The sequence below is a fragment of the Pseudophryne corroboree genome, chromosome 6 (genome assembly GCF_028390025.1).
Source record: "Pseudophryne corroboree isolate aPseCor3 chromosome 6, aPseCor3.hap2, whole genome shotgun sequence".
NCBI classification, from domain to species: Eukaryota; Metazoa; Chordata; class Amphibia; order Anura; family Myobatrachidae; genus Pseudophryne; species Pseudophryne corroboree.
This window is the reverse complement of record NC_086449.1, coordinates 14529108-14554669: the sequence shown is the minus strand read 5'-3', so window position 1 is coordinate 14554669 and position 25562 is coordinate 14529108. Positions and strand designations below refer to the sequence as shown.

Here is a 25562-nt window from a genome sequence, read left to right as displayed (position 1 = left end):
GGCTATGTTCATCTCCGGTTCCTTTCTCTCTCTATGGGTGTCATGGACAACCATAGAGGGGGAATCACCTACCTTGCCGGTATACTGGCTGCGGTATGGTGCCACCCACAGGATCCTGGCATTGGCATTGTGACAGCCAGGATCCTGACGAGTGGTATGCTAACCGCATACAATATATTTATTTGCTTGTATGTTAGGGAATTTAGACTGTAAGCTTCTTTTGGGCAGGAACAGATATGAACTACAAATATACTCTGTACAGTGCAGCATAAATTGGTTGCTATATAAATAACTCAATAGTTAAAATTCACATAATTTCTAGATTGCCACTATAATGGTATGGAGACACACACACATCATGTAATGCTTCTGTTCTATTTTAGGTAAGAAATATGACCATAATCAAAGATATTCTTCTGTTAGGATTTCCAAGTCTTCATCACCTAAAGGTTTTAACCTTTGGTCTCTTCTTCCTAATTTACTGGATGACAATATGTGGAAACATCATGATAGTTTTACTGGTGTCTCAAAGTAAGAATCTTCATTCTCCTATGTACATCTTCCTTACTCAACTGTCTGTTTGTGACATATTGATGACCACAAATATTGTTCCCATTTTGCTGTATATTATCCTCAATGATGGAGGCCTCGTTTCTCTTTTGGGATGTATCACTCAATATTTAATATTTTGTTCCACAGATTGTTCGGAGTGTCTCCTTCTGACAGCGATGTCTTATGACCGTTACTTGGCTATATGTAACCCGCTGCGTTACACTGCTATAATGAGCCACAAGTTTTGCTTTAACTTAGTTATAATGTCGTGGGTTATAAGTTATGCTGTACTACTAAATGAAGCTATAGCTCTGTTTAAATTGTGGTTCTGTGGACCACATGTGATTGACCATTTTTTCTGTGATTTTACTCCCTTGCTGGAACTTTCCTGCTCAGACACCTATGTGACCGATCTTGTACCCAAATTGCTTACTATCCCATTAGTTATTGTCCCGTTCTTAATCATTATTATTTCCTATGTCTATATTGTCTTCACCATCCTCAAAATCCCATCACTTACTGGAAGACATAAGGCCTTCTCTACCTGCAGCTCCCACCTGGCTGTTGTCTTTTTATTTTATGGATCCCTGACAAGTATCTATTCACTTCCAACCAAAGCAAATTCAAAGAGTTTAAGTAAACTCCTGTCTCTGCTGTACACTGTGGTAACACCAATGATTAACCCTGTCATATACAGCTTCAGAAATAAGGATATACATAAAGCGTTTGATAAATATATCAAGAGTAGTTCAGTGTCTAAGACTAGATGATCCTCACTTGGATATTGCTAGACATCACTGCTATACATTTTTTTTAAATCAATCAAAACAGCATAAATCCTTCATCCAGTATGGCAGTAAGCAGAGATAGTGTCACTTGGTAATACATTAAGGACACCTACAGTATTGTTCATGCACTCAGAACATATGGAAGTTTTACAGAAAAATCACAGTATGTCAGAATGCAGAACAATGTGAATTAAATGCCAAATGTTTTATTTATCATCAAAACATATTTAATTTTACAACATATTACACTATTTAATATTTGATCTATTTTATGGTACTGCTCCAAGAGTATACACCATCATTGTCTTTGGATTGTTTAATATCACTGTCCCAACTAAAAAAAATATTCAATTCCCTAAAGGACTCCTTTGTGAGTAGGATTATTTTCATCACTTTTGAGCTGTTTCTGAACTGCACACAAAGTGGCTGTAGTTATGATTAGCTGCAGAAGCCTGGTTGACTATGACAATGAGAGAATATGCAGGTGTAATGCTGGGGTGAGGGTGCATCTGCTAGTGGAAACGGGTGTGGTTCATCAAATCTACAGTGTCTAGGTCAACAATGTTTAGGTCGAATACTATAGGTCGACAGTCACAAGGTCGACATGGATGGAAGGTTGACAGGGTTTCTAGGTCGACATGTGCTAGGTTGACAGGTCTAAAGGTCGACATGGTGATTTTTTTTTTTTTGGGTGTCGTTTTCTTCGTAGAGTTACCGGGATCCCAAATTAGTGCACCGCATCCCCTCACATGGATCGCTTCGCTCGCCATGCTTTGGGCATGGTGCCTTCACTTCGCTCGGCACACTTTACCGTTCCAATCGTAGTCCACGTGGATCGTTAAGTATGAAAAATTTTTAAAAAAAGAAAAGAAATGTGTAAAACTCATGTCGACCTTTAGACCTGTCGACCTAGCACATGTCAACCTAGAAACCCTGTCGACCTTCCATCCATGTCGACCTAGTGACTGTCGACCTATAGTGGTCGACCTAAACATTGTCGACCTAGACACTGTCGATCTTCAGACCGGATCCCAGTGTAAACCCATGCTTCATATTGATTTTAAGCCAAATTATTTTTAGCCATCGATTTAAGTGTTGGCCTTTGAACCAGATACAATTCTGGCTGCAAGATAACAGTCAGAAACAGGCTTCCCTGCCCCATTTGCTTGAATCACACAGAGCGGCTGATACATACACATGAAACTCCCAAAAGACAAGGTGGTTCTGTGCACTCACATAGCTGCCATTCCAAAATGCCCAATTTCATGGAAATACTTAAGTTTCTACGGTAAGTACCATATAACTCAGAATAGATCATAGATAGTGTAGTGATTAAACTCAGAAATAATTACCAAAAATTAGTTGTTATGTAAGTTCTATGCATAAAATAATTGTATTCTACTGACCTAGGTATAACTTGATTTTATGTATCAAAATGGTTACTATGCTGTCTCAAGGTGCATATCAGCCACTAATGATACCATTTGGACACAAACAGCCGCTGTAAACACCATTGTTACAAATTAACTAAAATACATTATTTTCATTCCTTGGAGGAGGATAAAGTCTGGGAGTTTGCCAATAGTTACTATTTCCAAACTATTTCGTACTATCATAGGAATCAAATTACTTGTTTTAATGTATGCATATGAAGGAGAGAACAAATAATTTATATTATTACTCTCCTTGGAATTTTACCATTTTATTGTTTATTGATATATATTTTTGATGCATATTTCTCATTGTGATTGCACAATAAATGTGATATTATATAAATACAGGCCTTCCTAATATTCATTCTAAATACTTATTCATTTCTGAGGACCAATGGTTATACAAAAAAATCTAATATATATATAAATATATATATATATATCTATATTTGATGTGATATAAGTAACAAGCATCCACAAGCGCAGTAATCATCTATTTATTGCCCAAATGTATTAAGCCTTAACAAGAGATACATTGGAAACTGATAAAGACTGAAAAAATAATCAGCTCCTAACTGTCATTTTTCAAACACATCCTGTAACATGGCAGTTAGGAAGCTGATTGGCTGGTCATTTTTCACTCTTTATCGGCCTCCACTTTATCTCTTGCTAAGGCGTAATACATTAGGGCCTAGGTCTCTTTTGTAAGCAACTTTGAATCTTGTTTCTTTGTTTTTCTCTTTTAATTCTGAAACCAAAGCAATATAATCTGTGTGTACTTTGTAATATTCCTTTTCTGTAACCAAAAACCTTGGAAATATTTTTCAGATTAAAAATAAACTTTAATTTAGTGTATTTTCCATGTCTCTTGATGAACTCATGAGCTGTGAGGTCAAAGCTACGTACCTGTATGTCAGTGATTGTGAAATATTAATGTTTGTATGGTGAACCAAAATACTCCCGCAACTTCTTTGGTGGTGGTAGAGGTATTTTGTATTTATCCTGATTGACCAAAGTGTGCCACCGTCACAACCCAGCTGTCTTAGATTGTGGTATCTGAGGACAGGCTGGATATCATAACAGATATGCAAAAATGTATGAATTCTCATCTGCTCTTATGCTGCATGCAAAACCTCAACATTTGCATCCATGCATCCATTAGACTGTAAGCTCTCACAAGCAGGGCCATCTTCCCTTCATATACTTCCTACAACTGCACTTAACCTTTGCATTCTACTGCCATCTGCTTATTTGGGTCCTATGACCACTGATGCAGCAATGTTTATACACCATGTCCATGTCCTGCAATGTTCTGTACAGTATTATTATTATTATTATTATTATTATTATCATCATCCTTTATTTGCATGGCACCACAAGGGGTCTGCAGCACCTTACAAAGTACATATATAGAAACAGCATTAACAAAACAATAATATATTTTATTGTTTTGTTAAGGTTGTTTCTATTTATGTTCTTTATAAGGTGTTGCGGATGCCTTGTGGTTTATAAAAAAAATTATAATTATTATTATTATTATTATTATTATTATTATTATTATTAAATATCCATACTAATAGAAATCAAAATTTTTACTTATTTTCTTAAAGTTTTCAGTTTTGGTTTATAGAGAAGGTCCAACAAAGGGCCGATGCTATGGTGTTTGGTGCTCCCCTGCAAACTATAAATTGGCACCCTCATCCCCATTCTCAATAAAGGTATAGTGCACACAACACAAATTATGCCACACAGTAGCACAAGTAATGCCTGACTCATCACATTGTAGTGTATCTTATTCTTGTTTCGGCACACATTAGTAGTGCCCCTTATAGACAATGTGCACTGTAGTAATGCCCACTGTAGAAACACTATATATACACATAATGCCCCCTATAGTAGTGCCGCTTATACACATAATGCCCCCTATAGCAGCGCCACTTATACACATAATGTCCACTGTAATAGTGCCGCTTATACACATAATGCCATCTGTAGTAGTGCAGCTTATACACATAATGCCCACAGGAGGGAAGGAGAGGTGAGGGGAGAAAGGGGTGGTGCGTACTGAAATCTGAAGTGTCTTCAGTGATGCTGACTAGTCTGCTGCTGCTGCCTGTCACACATATTGACAGGTACAGTGGGGAGGGGAGGAGGGAGGGAAGAGCCCAGGGGCAAACACAGAATTTGTAGGGGGGGTCAAAGTGTGTGTGTGTATATATATATATATATATATATACCACTGGTTGGGATGCCGGCTGTCAAAATCACGCAACTGGAATCCTGACCTGTGGCCTAAATACCAGCACTGGAGTAACTACATCACTCTCAATGTTGACAATGGAATGCTGATTGTAAGTATGCCTGGGTGGGTTAAGGTTAGGCCATGAGGGTTAGGTTTAGGCACTAGGGGGTGGGGTAGGGTTAGGCTGAGGTGGGGGAGGGTTAGGGTTAGGCTATGGGGAGGAAGGGTTAGGGATAGGCACTAAGTGGGTGTTTAGGGTTAGCCAGTGTGGGGGATTATGGAAATCCAACCCTAACATAGAGAGAGAGAGAGAGAATTCACACACAAAATCAAAACTCACTCAATTCCTCTGTAGGATCCCAGGCTGATTTTCCATGAGATTTTTGCAGAGCTCCATGATGGGTTCTTTGAAATACCCCACTCTCCCTGTTCTAAGTGTTCTTGCTGTCTGTGTGTCACCCCAGACCCTCATCTGCCTGTCCGGGTACAGCATAGAGATCCATGTTCAGGCAGGCGAGATGGCTCAGCACAGGAACAGCAGCTCTCTTCTCCCGCATAGCTCATGAAGAGCCATCCTCTGAATGTCTGCTGGCTATTCCTGAATGGGGTGAGTGACTGGAGGCAGAAGGTTTGCACTTCATGCTGCCGGCATTGCTGCCTGTCATACAGTGTGACAGATGCAGTGGCAGCTGGCAGCAAGAGAGGGTATCAGCCAAGTACAGTTAGCATGTACTGAGAACCTAATAACAATCCTAAATGGCTACCTATCTGAGCTCCAGGATTGGATGAGGGTAAATTAGCTGTGACTGAACCCTGATAAAACAGCGGCTCTTATAATAGGTCAGATGACAAAACTGCAGCATAGCTATCCAGCTAAACTTACGCTTGGGGGTTCAGAATTACAAAACACTAACCATATGCAGTATATTGGTGTTGTCCTTGTTGGTGGTGTGACAATTAAAAATCAAGTATCAGCCACAATCAAATCCTCATATTTTCAACTGGGGAACATTGCCAGAATCAAGCACTTAATTTTCTCTGAAGATCTGCCTATAGTCATACATGCATTTGTATCATCACGGCTAGACTACTGAATTGCACTCTACCTTGGTCTACCAGCAAAAGAATGCCTGCCATTCCAGCCACATAACACCCATTCTCTATACCCTCCACTGGCTGCCTGTAAGATGGTGAATTGTTTTCAAGATTGGTTTACAGACTGTAAGAGCCAAGAGACCAGGGCCCAATGTACCTAAAGCAACTTCTAATTCCATACAGCCCCACTCGATTACTGTTATCTGGGGGTTTAATTTAAAATCTATAACTCTGACTCTATGGAACTCGCTGATCCACGCAGTTCAAGAGAAATAATAATAATAATAATAATAATTATTATTATTATTATTATTAATATTATTTTATTTTTAAAGCTCTTTTTCTCCTATAGGACTCAAGGCACTTTAAGATAGGGGAAGTATCACTAGACAAATGGTGAATATTGTTCAGTTACGTGCATTGGTTTCACTTCAAAAGGATCAATCGCTGATTAGCACAATAAAAAAAGTTTTTTTTTCTTTGAACAATTATAGCACAGTATTCTGATACTAATCGGGCCTCATTCAGTGCTTGGCAAAATTTGTTTTGAAGCACAAACTTAAAAATATACCTGAAAATTTTTGGTTGCTACAGTACTGTACCTATATTATTCAATGTTGGCAGCAAAGAGATGGTGTGACCAAGTCAACATACTATATATAGAAAGTACTGTATGCCATTCTCACCGTGGAGGAACCATGAGCAGATGCACTAGGAATAGATCAGAAGGTATGGCTTCACTGTGAGAACAAAATATGCTCAAAACACAAAACACAATTCATACACCTTACAGTAAATGGCAGGAAAGTGTAGGTAATACTGTAAGTGCCCAAGTCATTTGTAGCATGTTAAATGCAAATTTATATACTGTATATAAAGTCCAAACTAATTAACATAATGGAAACCTTAGCATGTTGAATGCAAATTTATATATATATATATATATATATATATATATATATATATAAAGCCCACACTAATTACCATAATAGCAATGTTTCCCTTCCCAAAGAGAGCAGGAAACATGCTTTATTTGATAAAAACAAGTGTTACATAAACTATTGTCCTTATAGCTTAGCGCAGAAGATATGCTGTATCTGCATAATTAGGTGTGTCCTAAAGACATTTGAAACTACATCATCATCATCATTAGCATACAATTTGCAGTAGCATTATCCTCAAGTCAAGTCCCTCCAAGCAGGCATATTTGCACCTTTTAGATGGCATTTTGGATGCATTTTGCATTGAATCTTTGGCCTCCATTCTGGGCCTTTTGGCATAGCTTGTCATAAGTGCCAAACGTAAACAAGATGCAAGGTGGGAAAATGCACATTAGCAAAAAGTTGCTCATGATCAATCACTTAACTCTGATGGCTGTAATATCATATTGTTTTATATTCATTTGCTCAAAAACTTTACACATGTTTGACACCAAAGAGATTAGAACTTTTCTGTACATTGGGTTATCAAGATGATGACATTTAAATTATAATAAATGACGGAGATATTTAATAAAAGGAGTGTGGCTAAGGCTAACAAGATAATTAGGGATTATAGTCACCCTTGTTACCCAATTTTTTTCTCTCTTGCCCTCTGGGAAGCATTATAGGTGTCTTGGTTGCCATACTAGTAGGATGCGAAACAGTTTTTTCCCTTCCATAATTGTTGGTTTGAATTCTCATTTGTCTATCGAAGTATAAGTGTACTGTACTGTAATTTCACTTCTGCATTTTCTAATGTTTTTTAGTGACAATAAACTATCTTATCTTATCTAAGTGTTTACCAAATAAAGCATTAATATTTATGGTTTTACTTGAGTTCCAATACAGGGGTGGCAGAAAAGTAAAGATGGCACCTTTGAGCAGCTGATTCAATGTGGGGCTGGAGGGATCCACATACAAAGAGAAGAAAAAAGGCATGTGGCCACTAGAAGCTGTCCTGTGGAGATAGAGCCCAGGTGGGACTTGAGCAACCACACAGTCCAGGTGGGACTGGTAGCCAGACAGATCAGTTAGAGCTAAGACAGTCAAAACTGCAGGCCAAGAGGCCAGAGTCTTTACAGTATCTCCAAAGGAGAAACACAAGATTTGGAGACTTTGAGACTTCACAAAGACTAGCTGCCAATATATCATGGTGTCAAATAGTGAGTTAGTGGCCTGTATAAAGATTAGGCTGTTTTTGTTTTGTTTCATTTGTGCTGACAATGGTAAATCAATATTTTAATTGATTTAAGCTTGGAAAGCTATGTGTGGTCCTTTGTTAAGCACAAAGACACTGCACCACTGACCAATCAATTGAGATAATTACCCCAGATTGCCACATAGGGGGGAAATTGATTTGCAGTAATGTTCTACACTGAAAATGTGGGTGGTCTTCTGTATGCCGGCGTTCGGGCTCCTGGCGCTCAGTATACCGGCGCCGGGAGCCCGACAGCCGGCATACCGACACTTATTTTCCCTCGTGGGGGTCCACGACCCCCATAGAGGGAGAATAAAATAGTGTGGCGCGCGTAGCGTGCCACCGTGCCTGTAGCGTGGCGAGCGCAGCGAGCCCGCAAGGGGCTCATTTGCGCTCGCCACGCTGTCGGTAAGCCGGCGGTCGGGCTCCCGGCGCCAGGATGCTGGTCGCCGGGAGCCCGACCGCCGGCCAGCCGTAGTGAACCCTGAAAATGTGGATTATAACAGCAGCTGAATAGATGCTTATTGTACAGCATAGCGGAGGACGAACCTGCAGCCAAGTGGTGAGTTCAAAAAGCATGTTGTAAAGTCCTGTTTGAAACATAAAATTGTCTGCATATGAGGAAAAAAGTTATGCACTGTCCTCGTAGAGTAAAAGAATTAAGTGTCTAAACAGCTTTTTAAGCATGTCGGCAATAAAAAAATAATTGTTTGTGAAATTGATGCAGCAGAGAAAGGGTTAATGAAAAAAAAAATATTTTTCTTGCTGAAAGCCTATTTCTCTAGCTCACTAAAGCAGGGTGTGGTTCAGAGAGAGACCTCTGGAAAAAGCAATTAAAGAGCGCAATGCTGGTCCTCCATACTATTGAATAATTGATATTGTGTTTATACATTTTGTCATTGTACCACCCCTGAAGAAGTCTTTGTAGTCATAAAACAGCAGGCATTTTACCATTGTTGGTTGTCTTTTCTGGTATGATGGTCTACTTACAGGATCTAAATTAAAATAATCTCCACACAGAGACTCTATGAGTCTGAAGAAAAGTCCAATACACAATTGATCTTCAGTGAACGAACTTTCACCTTATTTGGACTAACGCTATCTCTACATTTCAAGAAATTGTCTCATTTCACCATTTGATGATATATGATTTTCTGGACTACTAAGTACATTTGATTTCCATCAAGTCATTGGTGGACAATCCTATATAGGATACTGCTGGTTTATTTATATATATCTGAGTGCCCCTCTTTTTCTATATGTGTTTTTTTGTGGATCCTTACCTGACAGAGATATGTCAAGGGGGAGTGGAAGATTGTTTTGACTTCTGAAAGTGGATTTATAGTTTCTATGTTTGCAAATTTGTTGCACAGAATAAGAGTGAATATATATATACAGTACCTGTAGTCCCGTATTCCTTCAGTTGCCGATGGTTTACTTGCTGGGGTTTCCTCCTAGGACTTGATATAATCCCATAAAGTTAAAAAGTAAGGTGGCACTCCTCAGACTCAGGAATAGTTTAAAATATGTCCGTTATTCCTACGTCATTTCAGGGATATACCCTGCAGTCAGGGACAAGCATACAAATATATATATATATATATATATATATATATAAATTTTATCTAAATTGTTTTCTTGAATAAGATATATATAGGATTGATTTACATTGTGTTTAGGTTAGCAGTCAGCGCTGAAACAGATATGTGTCAATTGTCAAAGTGCATGGCCTACGGACTTTCCGGTATCCTTAGGGGTATATTAAATGTTTTTTCTTTCTTTGTATAGAGTATGTCTCCATGGTAACCGGAGCGGCGACGGGGAGGAGCGTTCTGACAGTGGTGCGGGCTGATGACATCATCCATTCCCCGCCGGCGTGACCGAGCCTGGGACGTGCACTTGGGTGTTTGGTGTGGGTATAAAGGTATGTGCTTTTCATTATGTATGTTGTTCTGACGAAAGTTGCATAAACTGAAACGTTAACAGTAGACTTGAGCTGTGTCTTTTTTTCCTGAGCTGAGAAAGTCCCTAGTGAGTGCCGCCGATATTTGTATATATTTACACAGCTTTGTGACGGAGGGCACTGGGGCATATTCTAATAGGGAGGTACTGAGTGCCGGTAACTGCATGAAACTATAAATATATATATATATATATATAGACAGCAACTGTAGTCGGCAGCACACGGCGTAATAAATTCACAAGGAGTCAGGATTACTGCAGTAATCCTGACTCCTTGTGAATTTATTACGCCGTGTGCTGCCGACTACAGTTGCTGTCTATTGTGGACTCCTTGCCGGGGAGTTTCTACGGCTGGCACCGGGACTATCATTCTAAAAAGGTGTGCTGCCCCACTGCTTAGTGTTATATATATATATATATATATATATATATATAAAACGCAACATACAATACCCAAATTGCGCCAAGAAAGCTCCACTCCACCAGTGTTGGTGTAACAGTTACCATATTTCAATTGAGTTCTTTATGTGAATAGAGCAGCTATTTTCCCAGTTAGGATGTAAAATCTGCTTCAATAGTTGATGGTCCTGAGGGGTGCTTAATACACTGGATCTTGAACACTACAATGGCCCAATGACCCTTTCATATTAGCCAAATCATACTGATTGTATATCTCTCTCAGGACCAGTCCATGGAAAAATTATCTAAAATGAGACCCTCACAACAAATGCACCCAGTATGATACAATAATCAGTTTATTTCCAATTTTGATCAATTTATTAAAATACATAAATATTTAAAAACAATTCTTACATCATATATTAATCTTGTCTGTAGGTGGGTTTAACAGTTGTCCCTTTTATGGGAGAATCCAATAACAGACTGTTTATCCCACTCTGAACTAGCGATAATCACCCAACACATTTAGTCAGTCACAACTTCCTCAGGGGCGTCTTTAAAAGTAAGTACTGGGTGTATTAACATGGCCATCAACAGTAGTAAACCACATACAGATTACAATTGTAAAAGCATTTGGGGTATCAATTATACATAGTGTCTATAACAGTTCAGAGTAGAACATCCAAACTCCAATTAATATAAAAAAGATTGGATAGTCCAGTTGAAGAAAGAACAGTACACACATATAAAACGTGACACCCTTATGATAACAGAAAAAAAATTGGAATTTGGAAGTGCACTATACAGGACACTTCTGCACCATTAATAAAGGTCAATTGCGTTTCTCAAATTTACGTATTACATATGTGTAGAATACATTGATTTAATCTTGAATGATTCCTAAACTGGCTTCTATATGGTCAATATAGGAACTGGACTATAATAATAATAATAATAATAATAATAATATTGTTACATTTATTTAATATTTAGTCTACCAATGGATGGGACTAATATACTCAAGAAATGTCCTGTTGCTTTCAGCACAACAGTATATGAATAGCTTTCAGCACAATACTGGATGAATCACTTTATCTGGATATGCAGACTTCTCTATTCAGATATGCTCCAAATAAATGTTAATATTTTAAATACTTCATGGCAATTAATCATTTATGTTCATAAATACTAATACTATTGGTGAACAAAGTGTTTTTTTATTGATTTTTTCATGGTATGAAAGGGTGAGAAATCAAGGTGTACTGGACTATCTCTTATTTGCTTGTTCCACTGTTTCATCCGTATCCTCATCCCACCAAACAAAAGCATATTTATTATACTAAAATAAAAAACAATTTAAATCTTGAAGAAAACAAACCTAGTTGCAATTAGGAATTGTGTTATGAGCAGTATAGTCACATTTAAGATAGCAAAAGGCTGTTCAGACATTAAAGTGTAAAAACATAATTCTAAGCAAAAAATTTTTTTTTTTTAATTCATGTTGCTGCAGTTGGGTATTCCTATGTGAAAGGCGGTATTATCACATCTCTAATAACAAAGGGCTGCTGTGGACATGTGACTGTGAGCATTAAACCGAAGAAGCGCACCTACAAAATAATTTTAACTTAACAATCTAATTGTATTTAATCAAGGATGGTGGACAGTCAGCTCTGAATTGCAAGACACCAGCCCCTAATTTCCCTTTTAATTAGCTTTGTTTCTGTCATAAATCATGGATTAATCCATGGAATTTAAAAACAATATCACCAATAATGAATCCCTCGACGCTGAAATACACCCAATATCCACTGATTCTTAATGGAATGTCCCAATCAGGCTTCCTCCTTCTTCAGATTGATCCTCAAAGAAAAGAGAAAAAACCTCATAGGGCAAGGGGTATGTGTTCTAAAATTATCAGGATGTCAATGGATAAATGGACCCATACATTGAATGTCGGTCTACAAGGCATGTAGACAAAAATGCAAGTGTTTTGAGAGGGTTTGTCCCACCATGGATCTTACAACCACGTGTCCTCAAAAGAAATGGAAAAATTCCACCAAAGCGTAATTCAATAATTTAATCCACAAATACAATACAGTAAAACATATATACAGAGGCAGTAGTACTGGACTCTCACACAGTGGAATAGTCCATTTAGCAAAGCGGACAATCGAACATAAGTGCTTTAAAGCCAGGCATCTCTGCAAGCTCCATCCGACACCGGTGGAAGTCAAATATCCTGTCCCCAACCTCCTTTCCAACGCGTTTTTATACTCCTGGTATCTTTGTCAAAGCATATTGAGGTTGTGTTGGAACAGGGTATTTATACCCAGAACAATAGCTAAACCTAATTCCAGACATGGATTACAGTCAGCTAATCAAAGCCTATTCTACTCAATGTAAAGTCCTAACCCATTAGTGCCAGGCCGGTCCATTCAGAAGATCCTCCTCTATTTGAAATAAATGTTAGCAGCTGTGTTCAAGACGTGATTCACATAGCAGACGCTGCACTTCCTGCTTCCGCCAGAAGTCACGTCATGCATTCCACCGCTAATGCCGGAAGTGGCTTTCTGCGTTCCACCTCTAGTGCTGGGAGAATATGGACGTCCTGTGCTTTCATACTAAAGGATGTTATATGCGGTCTAATATGCGTTCCACATCGTTAATATAGCTTCCATCATGTAAACTGATATAAAGAACAAACATTCATTAGAAAAATACCTAATAAAATTTGTATAGAACTGTATTAAAACTGGAGATGAGCGGGTTTGAATTTACTCGGCTCTTTACGCCAGGAGGAGTAAATGTACTGTAGATATTGGTGAGAGCAGTTTTTACAGAGACGTGGGAAAGCTGTTGAAAATTAATAGCATTAATTTTTCTATAAGTGTGAAGATGCTTGGAGGACTTTTGTGACATTGAGTTTGAAGTAATGAAGGAGAGTGTGCAGGTGATAAGGCTGTGTTAGTGAATTCAGAAACTGAGCATACTGTAGTCTGGGGGATGCAAGATCAAGAAATGGTCACTAGATAAGTATAAGAGTCATTCCATTGGGAGAGGATGTAAGAGAAGGTTAGAGAGAGTAATTGGAGGTGTGAGCAAATTTTGGACTGTCAGTAAGGATATTGAAATTACCCATGGTGGTAATCAGAGGATAGAGAAGGGTTGGTGGAGTCTGCACAGGATCTCTCAGTATAGATGCTTGGTGCTATATATAATGTAAGTTAAAGCTATAGCTCTAAATAAAACCAACATATGGCCATAATGCAAAACAAATAATTGGTATTTGGCACTAGGTTGGCGGTGCTCCCAGAGATAGTTCAGTAAACTGGTCTGGAGAAATGTATGGTTCTTGTAAAGTACAAGAGCCAAAAGAAAGACTATATGTCTTTTCTGGGGCACACTTTTATTGTAAATTAGGTGGTCTTGTGATGTTTAAAATGTAACTTTTATTATTGATCCTCTAAAAAAATGGCTATAAGGCAAAGGGCAAAGTAACAGTAATATTTAACTGGCAATTATCATGGGATTTTGTCTAACCCAAATTGTGAATTCATTAATTAGAGTTTAGGTGATATAAATCAAACTTAATAGCTCCGTTGGGCGAAATTATATGTGTGTCTCTGATGTTGGAACGGATAAATACTATAGGGCATGTGAATTGTCTTCTTCCGAAAAAATATTATTAACATACAATATACTGGTAGTATCAGAGTATTGTCTCTTCAGGTAAAGTTTCAACGCGCTACCAGTAATATTAATCTGCTGCTGTTGTAGTAATAATTTATTTTCTCTGCTCAATTTTAAACTCTTTACTTTTACACAAGTGCTGCCTCTGGGTATCTGTGATACTTCTGTATATTTTTCAACAAGGAGTGTCTGCCCCCTAGGCAGTTACAGGAATGGTAAGTTATGTGAATATAAGGTCTTGCTGGGCTCCTGTCACTGTCTTTTACCTTAGATAAACAAGATGACCAGTAGCTAGCTTTGAAACATTAACACAGTTCTCCTTGCTTCCCAGAAAGGGTCTATGGGACAATAGGTGCATTTCTTCAGGACAGTAATTTATGGTAGACTCTAGCCTGACTTGCCTCAGCTGCTTATCCATTTATAGTGAAGGCAACTGTTCCTAAATCCTTTTCTTTCTGTGCAGCACAATGCTTCTTGATGATTTTTGGCCGATTATTGTCTAGGATATTTATTTGTTTCCATAATCTCTGGTCATAATTTTATCCTGCTTTCCATTTAATCTCTTAGTTTAAGTGTGAGTACAGTTTCCATTACTTCAGTGAGGAGAGGGGAGCTGTACTGTCAAGTAATTGAAGGGTACTCATTAACATTGTGAATTTGTTATCTGACTTATAGGTGTATGGTCGGATACCCCCTATTTTGTTAAATCTTTTTGTTACCACTAAGTGATACATTTGAACCTTTTGGTAAAATTATTAATTTTGTACTACTATACATTTATTGATTTTTTTCTAAAGATCTATACTTTATATACAGTAATGTATACTGTTTTAATCTACCTTCTCCCACTGCTGCATTATCTCAGACTACAATAATTTCCTCTTTCCTAATATGGACCATCATCTTCTCTTTCCTTTTGTTTGTCCCTCCCCCAACATTTCCTCCTTCACTATTCTCAAGAAATGCAGAATCTGTATGAAATTTTATTTCCTCCTCTCTAAATGTTCTTCACAATCCCATCTCTCATCTCTCTTGTTCTGTCTGAGCTGTTTCCCTCAACAACAGCTCCCTCACCTTTGCCATCGATCTTCTAGTTAGCTTCTGCTGTCACCCTCCGCTGTCAATCTTCCCCCAAACCCTGGCACCCCAAGCTTGCAAGCTTCCTGCAGACATGCACTGCTCAGGAGTAGTGGTGGAAATTATGTTCTCAGAATGATTTCCTCCACTGCAAATTCATACTTTAATCCTACCACTCAGTACTCTAACCCTTTCTGCCTCTGCCACATTCAGTTGTTTCCTCTATCATCCCACTCCTACCTTGATCTTATCTCTCACTGCCTTTGACTTTGTCATATACTTTCCATCCAAGATTTTGTACAATCTTCAAATACATCTTATATTTTGTCACCTCTTATCCCTCCTCTCCCACTTTGTCATGTGTCTTTACCATTGGGTATTATGTCCATATCATCCTCTTATCTACAGTACTTACTACTACACTCACCTCTTAACCCCATTCCCGCTCACATACTTTGCTAAATCTCTCCTGAGTCCTATCGTCTTCTTGGCCATCTCTTCAACATATCCCTCTCGTCTGGCACTGTCCTCTCTTCCCTTATTCAAGTTTTTTTCACTCAACCTTAAGTAACCCTCTAAAACTACTGCTGCACCGTTCTCCTCAAGGCTCTTTGAGAGGATTTTAAATTATTGACTTACATAATATCTTTCTTCCCATTTTTTTGACCCTCTTTAATATCTATTCTGTCATAACTGTCCTCACTTAGGACACTAATGACCTTTCCAATACCAAAGCAAAAGGTCACTTTTCATCCTTATTCTTCTCAATCTATCTGCACCCTTTGCCACTGTCAATTATCTGCTTCTCTGTCAACTTCTGCATTACATTAATCTCTATGAATATGCCCTGTTATTGCTTAACTCTCAATTTACCAAACATTCCTTTCTTTCATCTTCCCCTTTCTCTTCTTGTCTATTTATGCAGGGGTTCATTGATAGACTCCTCCTCTTTCACTTTGTAACTCTTCCTGAACTTGATCCCTCTGTCCTCATGTGTTTCTCTTCTTGTCTCTCTGCCATCTCATCCTGGATTTTTCAAAATTATACAAAATGTAACATGTCCAAACTTGAAATATTTGCCTTCTCACCATCCAGGGCCCCATACTTTCCACCCCAGTCAACAAAATCTGGCCTCTGGCCTATCCTCAAGTACTCTGCCTCAGTATCACCCTTAACTTTTCCCTGTCCTTCACTATTTACATTTAAAAATATATTATTCTTACCATTTCCACCTTTGAAATATTTCAAAGATTAGGGACGTTTTCAACTCAGGCACCAACAAAACCCTTATCCACTTAACCATCATCTCATGCCTTGACAACTGTAACCTTCTTTTTAGACTCCCCTTTCTTTTCTCTGTCCCTATTGCAATCTTACAGAAACACCTCTGCCCATCTCATTTTTCTTTCTAACCATTCTTCACATGATTCCCACCTATTCAACCTGTTTCAGTAGCTCACAATCCACCTCTGAATCCAGAACAAATTCCTGACCCTCAGTTACAAAGCACTTAATCCCTCTGACACTCCTACTATATCTAACATAATTTCTGTTAACACTCTCTCCTACAGATGGGTCCATGGTTATCTTGGCTAGTTTTCTGTGCCTAGGCACAACATGGTTTATTAACATAAACCCTTCATCAATTGTTCTCAGCTGCAATACAATACAGAGAACAATACAGCAGGGGATTAAGTCATTACAGCAGGGGATTAAGTCTGACTGGCCAGTCTCAGTTAATCCTATTAAAGGTCAAGATAAACATGAACCCATCTGTACCGCCTCTGCTCTGTTTTTTAACCTCAACTTCACCCTGGTCATCATCTATCATCCTCCTAACCAAGACTTCTGCTTATCCTCGATGTCAGATATTTTCACAACTTTTCTAGTTTCAAACAATCACTCAAAAAACAAATTTTCATCAGAGCCTACCATTTTCCTCCTAAATACACTTACTGTATCTCCTCAATTCACCCTCCAAATGTTCACCCCTCCATTTAATATGTATTTTCTCATGAGAACAACCCTTCATCCTTATATTTATCCATAGCATTTTCCTTGCTTGTAGTGTTCCTTGGCTTTTGTCTGTCAGTCCCTTTCAGTGACTCTGAGCCTGTGTGCTTACTCTTTAGTAGTTACAGCTTCACTGAGTGTTGAGCTACCTTTTCTTCTCCCCATATAATCTACAGTTGCCTTCAGTGTACAGAGAGTACCTCACATCTGTCCATGCCATGGCTTTTTTAAACATTGAATAATAATAAAAAGAATAATAATAATAATAATAATAATTTATTTTTGATTAATGCATTTTTCTGATTATTGGTAATGTTAGACTATGTTGTATTTTTTTGCATCATAGTTCAGATAAATAATGCTCTTTTTATACATTTTTACTCAGTGAGCCATAGTATAAAAGCAGATCATAGCTATCTTAAGCTAGGCTTTCCTTAAAAGTGGATATTTCTTATACCTTCATTCTCAATGTTTTTTATTTTATCATAGTGATATCCTGTTTGTGAATTATTGTACAGATTAAAAACAATTATACTTGCTAATCTGTAGAGCTATAATGTGAACTTTTCAATTAAAGTTCATTTAAATAAAAAATACAGATTTATTTCCAACAAATATACATTAATTAATAAATATTAACTATTATTTTAACCAAGCCAAATATCAGAGACCTTATTTCTATTGTACTGCCTAATACTACCTTGATATAATAAGTGCTTCTTTCTTACAATATATTAAAGTCACTAAAAAAATATAGATAATGGACGTTGATGAAAATTACATCTCCCCAAGTGTAATAAAAACAGTTTTTCCTTTGGTGAACTTTCTGGCTCCCCCAGTGAATTCCCCATAGGTGCTATAATAATCTCTTGAGTGACCTCTATGTCTATATAATCAGATCAGATCAGTGAATAATGAGTAGTGCATATCAGAAAAAGACAAATATCATGCTCTCTGTTTTGTATGATTAAAATTAATGTTCTTCTGTATCTAAAGCTGCATCTGACATCCAGAAATCAAGTCAACAGAGGATGAATGTTCTGCTGAATCTAGGTGTTGATGATGTCCAGGTAAGTGCTATCCTTTCTAGCTGAACTATTGTATGTTCATCTATAATAAGATCAACATTTAGTTTTAGCAATATGTCATCAGACATATATTTTTGTCTGTGCCTTCAGTGGTTGTAACAGATCCTTCATGTGTCTTTCAGATTAATTAATATTTAACTAATGTACTATTTAAATGAATGTTATAATGACATAATTTATTTTCATTGTAATTTCTTATCTACTGTATAGGACCAAATGTAAAAAAGTACACTTTGTCAAAAGTGTGGATGTATCATGATCAAAAGCGGATAATCTTTTAAAGACAAAAACCAACCAAATTTTGTATAAACATTGTTGCAAATCTTGCAGCAACATTATCTGTGCAATTGCCAAATCACACTCTATCACATTTGGATCATAATTTATAAAATGTATCAAAAAGATTTAAAAAAAGTCTAAAAATATTTTTCTGGTTTAGAAGCTTGTGTTATTTGTTGTATTTTACAACTTGGCTTATCCAAGTACCATTTCTGAGTGACCCACACAATAATACTGTATTCAATCGTCTATGCAATTTTTATGTAAGAGCAGCTACTCCCAAATGACAACACTGATTTTGATTATTCAGATGTCATTTGATAGGGTGTGTGATTTGGCTGTGCAATAAGGTTGCAGAATTTTGATAAGTGGTCAGGTTGTTGAGAAATAACACATCAAAGTTATAATTGTCCTTATAGTAAAAGCATAGACTGTAGGGCATACATTTTTCCCTTTGGGTTGTAAATTGCAGGAAAGCCCTTGATATTTTTTTACCCTAAATACAGTTGATATAATAAACTATTTCTAAATAATGCTTTCCAAAAGTTTACTGTATACTGAAAATTTACACTTTTGGTATACAGTAAACATTCAGAATAAAGTACATTTTGGGATACAGTAACATTTTAGGATATGGTAAAATATTCAGGATACAGCAAACTGTCGGTATACAGTAAACTCTTGGGATACAGTAAAATTTCTGTATACAGTAAACCCTAGGGTTACAGTAAACTTTTGGTATACAGTAAAATTTTGGCATACAATAATGATGTTATTTTTCTTAATTAATGTTTTGAAATATGAATACTAAAATAAAACATTTTCTTACAGCTTATCAGCACTTTAAGGATACAGTAATAGTTTGTTGGTCAAATAGCATCTAAAAAATTTTGCATATTGTTTTTGAGAATGTTGTTTCCTACTAAGAAATTAGGTGGGATGTAGTAGCGCCGGAGTTTTCCAGAGGTGCGGGTTGATGCCCAAACAGGCCTTGTAAATGTTTGAGTTCACTTTAAAAAATGTCTGAGTTCGGTCGGCATCCTGCACCTCCGTCAAACACAGATGCTATTACATCCTGCCCATAGTGTTTATTTTAAAGCAAATGCCACCGATGGTGCAACAGTAAACTTTTGGAATACAATAAAATTTAAGCATGCAGTAAACTTTAGGGATACAGTAAACTTTCGGGATACCTTAACATTTTGGGATACAGTTACATTTTTTTTTGGATCAAGTAAACTGTCAGTATTCAGTAAACTTAAGGGATACAGTGAACTTTACGGAAACAGTAAAGGTCTGGTGGTCAAAAAAATATTGCAATCAAATTTCACACATTGTTTCAGAGAATGTTATTTCCTACTAAGAAATATTGTCCATTCTAAAGCAAATGCCACAGATGGTGCAACATAATAAAAAAATAGCAAAATATTCTTATAAATTTATAAAGCTTTCTTCCCAATTATCCAATCTGAACATGTCGAAATTACAAGTCATTGAAAGTGGCAAAGATAAAGCTGGCCATACACTATACAATTATCTGGCAGATAGTCTGCCAGATCTGGCTGGTTGGAATGAGAGCACATGACATTCGGTCATTTGCTCCCAAACACTGGAAAATGGACAAAGCCTGTCATTCAGACAAATTGGCTAAATCTGTGATTTAACCAATTTGTATGAACAAAACATTTTGCCTTCCCCCATAGCTCCATCCGCTCATTGTTAATCTGGCCCTGTTGATAAAATGGTTATTTAATGCAAAAAGTTAAGAATCAAAATGGGCAATGAAAAAATATTGAGCAAACATTAGTCCTTACTCAAGACTAGATATCATCAAAATTTATACTTGAAACACGTACATTTTGTGGTAAAAACAATATTTTCCTCCAGTTCTCCTAATTTTAGTATCCTCCAGTTTCCTCATTGAAATATCTTTATGACTGACATACTATACTGTAAAAATGTTTTCTTTTGGATGTAGTCATGGTAAATCCTATAAACATTGTCAAAAAGATACTAAAATTGTTGGAATCATAACCAATAAGAGCATTTTTAAAAATGTGCATGAAGTGTATTACTATGTTGGTGTAATGGTTAGCATTACTGCCTCACAGCACTGAGGTCATGGGTTTGATTCCCAACATGACCCTTACTGTGTGGAGTTTGTATATTCTCCCCGTACATGCGTGGATTTCCTCTGGGTGCTCCGGTTTCCTCCCACAATCCAAAAATATACTGGTAGGTTAATTGAATCCCAACAAAATTAACCCTAGTGTTAATGTGCGTGCGTGTACAGGTGGTAGGGAATATAGATTGTAAGCTCCACTGGGGCAGGGACTGATGTGAATGGCCAAATATTCTCTGTAAAGTGCTGCAGAATATGTGTGTGCTATATAAATAACTGATAATAATAATAATGTGTTTGTGCTTTACAATTTTTGGAATGTGAGTGTGTAGAGAAACCCTTAATCTGGGTACATACTGGAATGTTCTAGCGTACTTGCTACAGGTCAACACGATGATACAATATATTGTGCATACATACTATACAATATTCCTCTCCACACAGATTGAGTCCTAATCGAGATATTCCCCTCCACGCAGATAGAGTCCTGATCAGGATATGACCCTTCACATGAAAAGAGTCCTGATCAGGATTTTACACTCCACACAGAGTCCAGGGGGGAATTTACTAAAGGTCTACTTTAATTGATTTTCATTTTGTGTGAAAAAGACACAATTTAGCAAATCAATAATTTACTAAGGATTCATTTACATGGAAGTTGCATGGCAAATGTAACTTTGTACACAAAATTGTGGAAAATTACCATCAGTACAAACATTATCCAAATAACATTGGTACTGTATCAGTAGAAATTGCAAATTTAATAAGAATTGTCTTGGAGAAATCATTCTCCTCCACATTCTACTGCACCTCATGCACTATTTTTTTTTACCATTTTCACATGTGTGAACTATTTTTTTGCCTTGCCCATCAAAAGCACCACCAAATTTGCACAACAATTGCACAGTCAGGTTATAGATTAGCCTGGATGCAGACAGTGATTTCGTGTGGACTCCACCAGCTGACTGGAAGGGCCCATGAGCAAAAAATAGAACAGAGGAACCAGCAGGCATGGGTGCCACAGAGCCTACATAGGTGATTTGTGTTGTGATTTGAGTTGCGACTTGTGGTGCAAATTGAGGTGTGATGAGCTTTTTGTTGGCATGCAGCCTGTAAGGCATTGTACTGCCAACAATTGCACTTTCAAATGTGACTTATGAAATGATTTTCCATGCAACAGCAACTAAATTGACACAAATCGTACATGCCACTATACGGCATAAATGCACCATAGAAAGACAAAGAATCAAGTGAAAATGCTAGTTAGTAAATGTGTGTTTTTCCCCGGCAATTAGGGGCGATTAAGGATTATTTCAAATCTCACCCAAAATCAATAACCCCCCACCCCCTTCACCGGGGGAAATTCACTAAAGATTTACTTTGGTCGATATGATGGGTTTTTTTGCAAAAAATATGCAAATTACTAATTTACTAAGGATCAATTTTCATGGAATTTGCATGTCAAATGCGGCATTGTACTCCAAATCATGTCAAATCACCACTGACACAAACATCATCAAGGTTATTGCACATTTACTAAGAATCGTCTTTGCAAATGCACAGAGATTAGCAACAAAATCGCTAAAAATAAGATCGCACCCCACTGCACAAAGTCAATTAATTTTTTTTGAGCGTTTTGACATGTGAAAACCATATTTTTCCTAAGTTCCAGAAAAAGCCCCAACAAAATTGCTCAAAAATTGCACCACAATGCGCTACTTCCAAAAAGCAACATGTGAACACCATTTTAATTTTGTCTGAACAAATCAAAATGCTAAGAAATGCCCATCAAATCACCTGCAGCCCTCACTTTCTGCTCTCAACCATGGATGAGTTTGGTTAAAATCTGACGTGGAGTCAAGCACTGATTTCATGTGGCCTGTGCCAGCTGACATAAAGGGCCCAGGAGCAAAGAGCAGAACAGAGAAACCAGCAGATAGGGCCTACATAGGCCTAGGTTCTACCATGCGCAATTGAACCTCAATGCACTCTCTGATGATGAGGTCATACAGATGATCTGCCTCAATTACATCAACTTTTGTCAAAGCACAGGTTGATACAGAATCTGCACAGTAATAAGACTTATCAGTCCTACACAAACTGCTGGCTGTTCTGCACTTTATCGCTTTTGGGAAATTTCAGTCAGTCACGGAATAGGTGGTATGGATATCCTAAGTCACTTTCTCATGCTAAAAGGGCCAAGTCCATGAAGCAATCAAGACCCCCTCCAGCACTTATATCTGCTTCATTATCCAGAAGGCACAGTTGCATGAAGTCAGGTTAGTTTTTTATAGGTTAGCAGGCATACCAAATGTCCTGGGTGCTATAGACTGTATGCACATTGAGCTGAGACCACCTAGGGCAAGAGCACATGTGTTCCTTAATCGCCACCACACCTATTCCACCATTGTGCAGGTGGTTTGTCATGCAAATAAATTAATCATGTGCATTGTTGTCAACTATCCTGGCTCATGATTCCTTTATTCTTATTCAGTCATCCCTGTGTTACTACGCATCTGCAACTGTCATGCTAACCTATTTTTATATATTACAGTGGACTCAGGGTGTGAATGTTTCTCCTGGTTTCAGATTCCATTGTTGCATCCTGATAGTCCTGCAGATCACAAATATAATGATGCACTCAATATATGGTAAAACATACATTTGGCCTATTATAATCTAGGTTCTGTTGTCTTGATAGATCAGGTGGGTCTGTGTTGTTTAGTATTGATAAGATATGAGACATAGTGTCCTGCTGTTGTTGACTGTTGCATAATCTATGCCTTAATCAAGAACCTCTGCTGGATTATACAATGGGCAGAAAGCAGGCATGGCTACTGGTTTCATCTGGTAACTCTGTGAGCACAGAGAATGGAAGGAGGGTTAGGGCTTTGGAGATAGCCAACTATTTTCACAGTAATAATATTACACATCATTACTATTTCCAGTATAAATGTGTTTTGCACATCTTTAGAAATGACTCACCATCCTGTACAATGAACCCATTCCACAAGATTTTAACTGATGTGTGTCTTCCCTACACTCTAAATGAATGTATCACCTCACCTGTGGTTAACTACTTATACTAGCAATGGTAACACAGGTGATTTTCTTTAAACAGTAAATTAGGTTTATAAGTCAGGTGCATAGCATTTTTGCCCTCCTGAAACATGTACTAATAAAAGTTCTGAAAGAGTGCTTAGCATCACACATGACACTTTGAGATGAAGTACATGACTGTATTTGGCCCATACACTTTCACTAGTACTGTTTGTTAGTGAATTTTCACATTTGTACACTCCCCCACCCAAAAACAAACAAACAAACAAACAAACAAACAACATATTCCACTTATTTTAAGGTGTATTATGTTTTCTATTAACTAATTGCATGTGAACAGGTTTTACACTAACAAATAGTTTTAAGCAAACACAAGACTGGCATATTTCAGATTTCATTTTTAACACACCAAGATAAAATGTTAGTGCTGTCACATTAAAGTTTTATTGAATTTTGGAAAATAAGGCAGAAATATATTAGGCCTCAATAAAAACTCACATTAACTTTTTGAAACCATATACATAGTGTACAGTTGACAAAAGCAAGTAACAATGTTTTTGCAGCATACAAATATACATGAGAAATACAAAATCATAACAAAAAATCTATATGTTAACAAAAATAGGCTTAAATGCTTCATAATAAGCATAATATTAAGATTGATGCTTTGTAAACAGCATAATATTAACAATGCTTTTTTCAGTGTAACATAATAAACAATCATTTTTTTAAGGTATCACAAAATAAAATACTAATAAGTGCTTTGGTTTTACCATTTAAATTAATGAGACTTAAATAAATTTGCAAACACAACCAATTAACTATCTATTATATTTTGATATTCTCAGTTGATTATTTGGACCTCTTCTTCTGCGGGCCGCACGTCTGCATGGTGGTGGTGGTGGTGGTGGTGCAAATGAGGGGTTAATACTACTATTGGCAGACCTTAAGGCCTCAGTAAAGTGACTACCAATCTGTTGCCTAGTGAACTCATATTTTCATTGGTGCCCCTGAGAATGTTGTTTTGGGTTTCAATGAGTCGTAATAAATTATCTTGAAAGGCCATGTTTGCATTGGTTTGTGCCTCTAAACTCCTGGAGATGATCATATAATTCTCTGATACATTTTTGTTGACATTACAGACATTTTCATTCAGAGCAATTCTATTTTGTTGTAAAAGCAGGAAATTGGCATACATTTCTGAAAGATTGCTGTTACATTTGTGCAAATTGCGTGATATTTGCATCAAATGTTTCATCTGTGTATCTAATGGATCCACCTGCCAGCCATAGAATGTCACCATGGAGGTCAGGAAGGCTGAGGCAGCATCAGCACCTGTTTGTGTGGTAGGCTCTAATAAGTCCAGGCTGAGTGGGATTGAAGCTTGGCCAGTGGTGGTGTGATCGCATACAAATTCAAAGTAAATGTGTTTTCTCCTTGTGTTTCCTCAGGTTTCAATCTTGATGAGCAAGGATCACTCTGTAGATCTAAAGAAAAACATTAGGTCAGCATGAGTGAAAGGAGGAAATACACGTGTACACACAGCACAATGACTGATTGTGGTATCTGGACAAAAAAAGCAAA

At 37.3% G+C, this 25562-nt stretch overlaps 1 protein-coding gene across 1 annotated transcript; it reads left to right on the top strand.

Moving 5' to 3' along the window:
• The first annotated feature begins 728 nt into the window (after positions 1–728).
• Positions 729–24830, top strand: LOC134934002 (olfactory receptor 1468-like). Its single transcript, XM_063929527.1, has 4 exons — positions 729–1296; positions 18426–18499; positions 23115–23197; positions 24827–24830. The coding sequence occupies exons 1-4, from the start codon at positions 729–731 to the stop codon at positions 24828–24830; spliced, it is 729 nt and encodes a 242-aa protein (XP_063785597.1).
• The last annotated feature ends 732 nt before the right edge of the window (positions 24831–25562 follow it).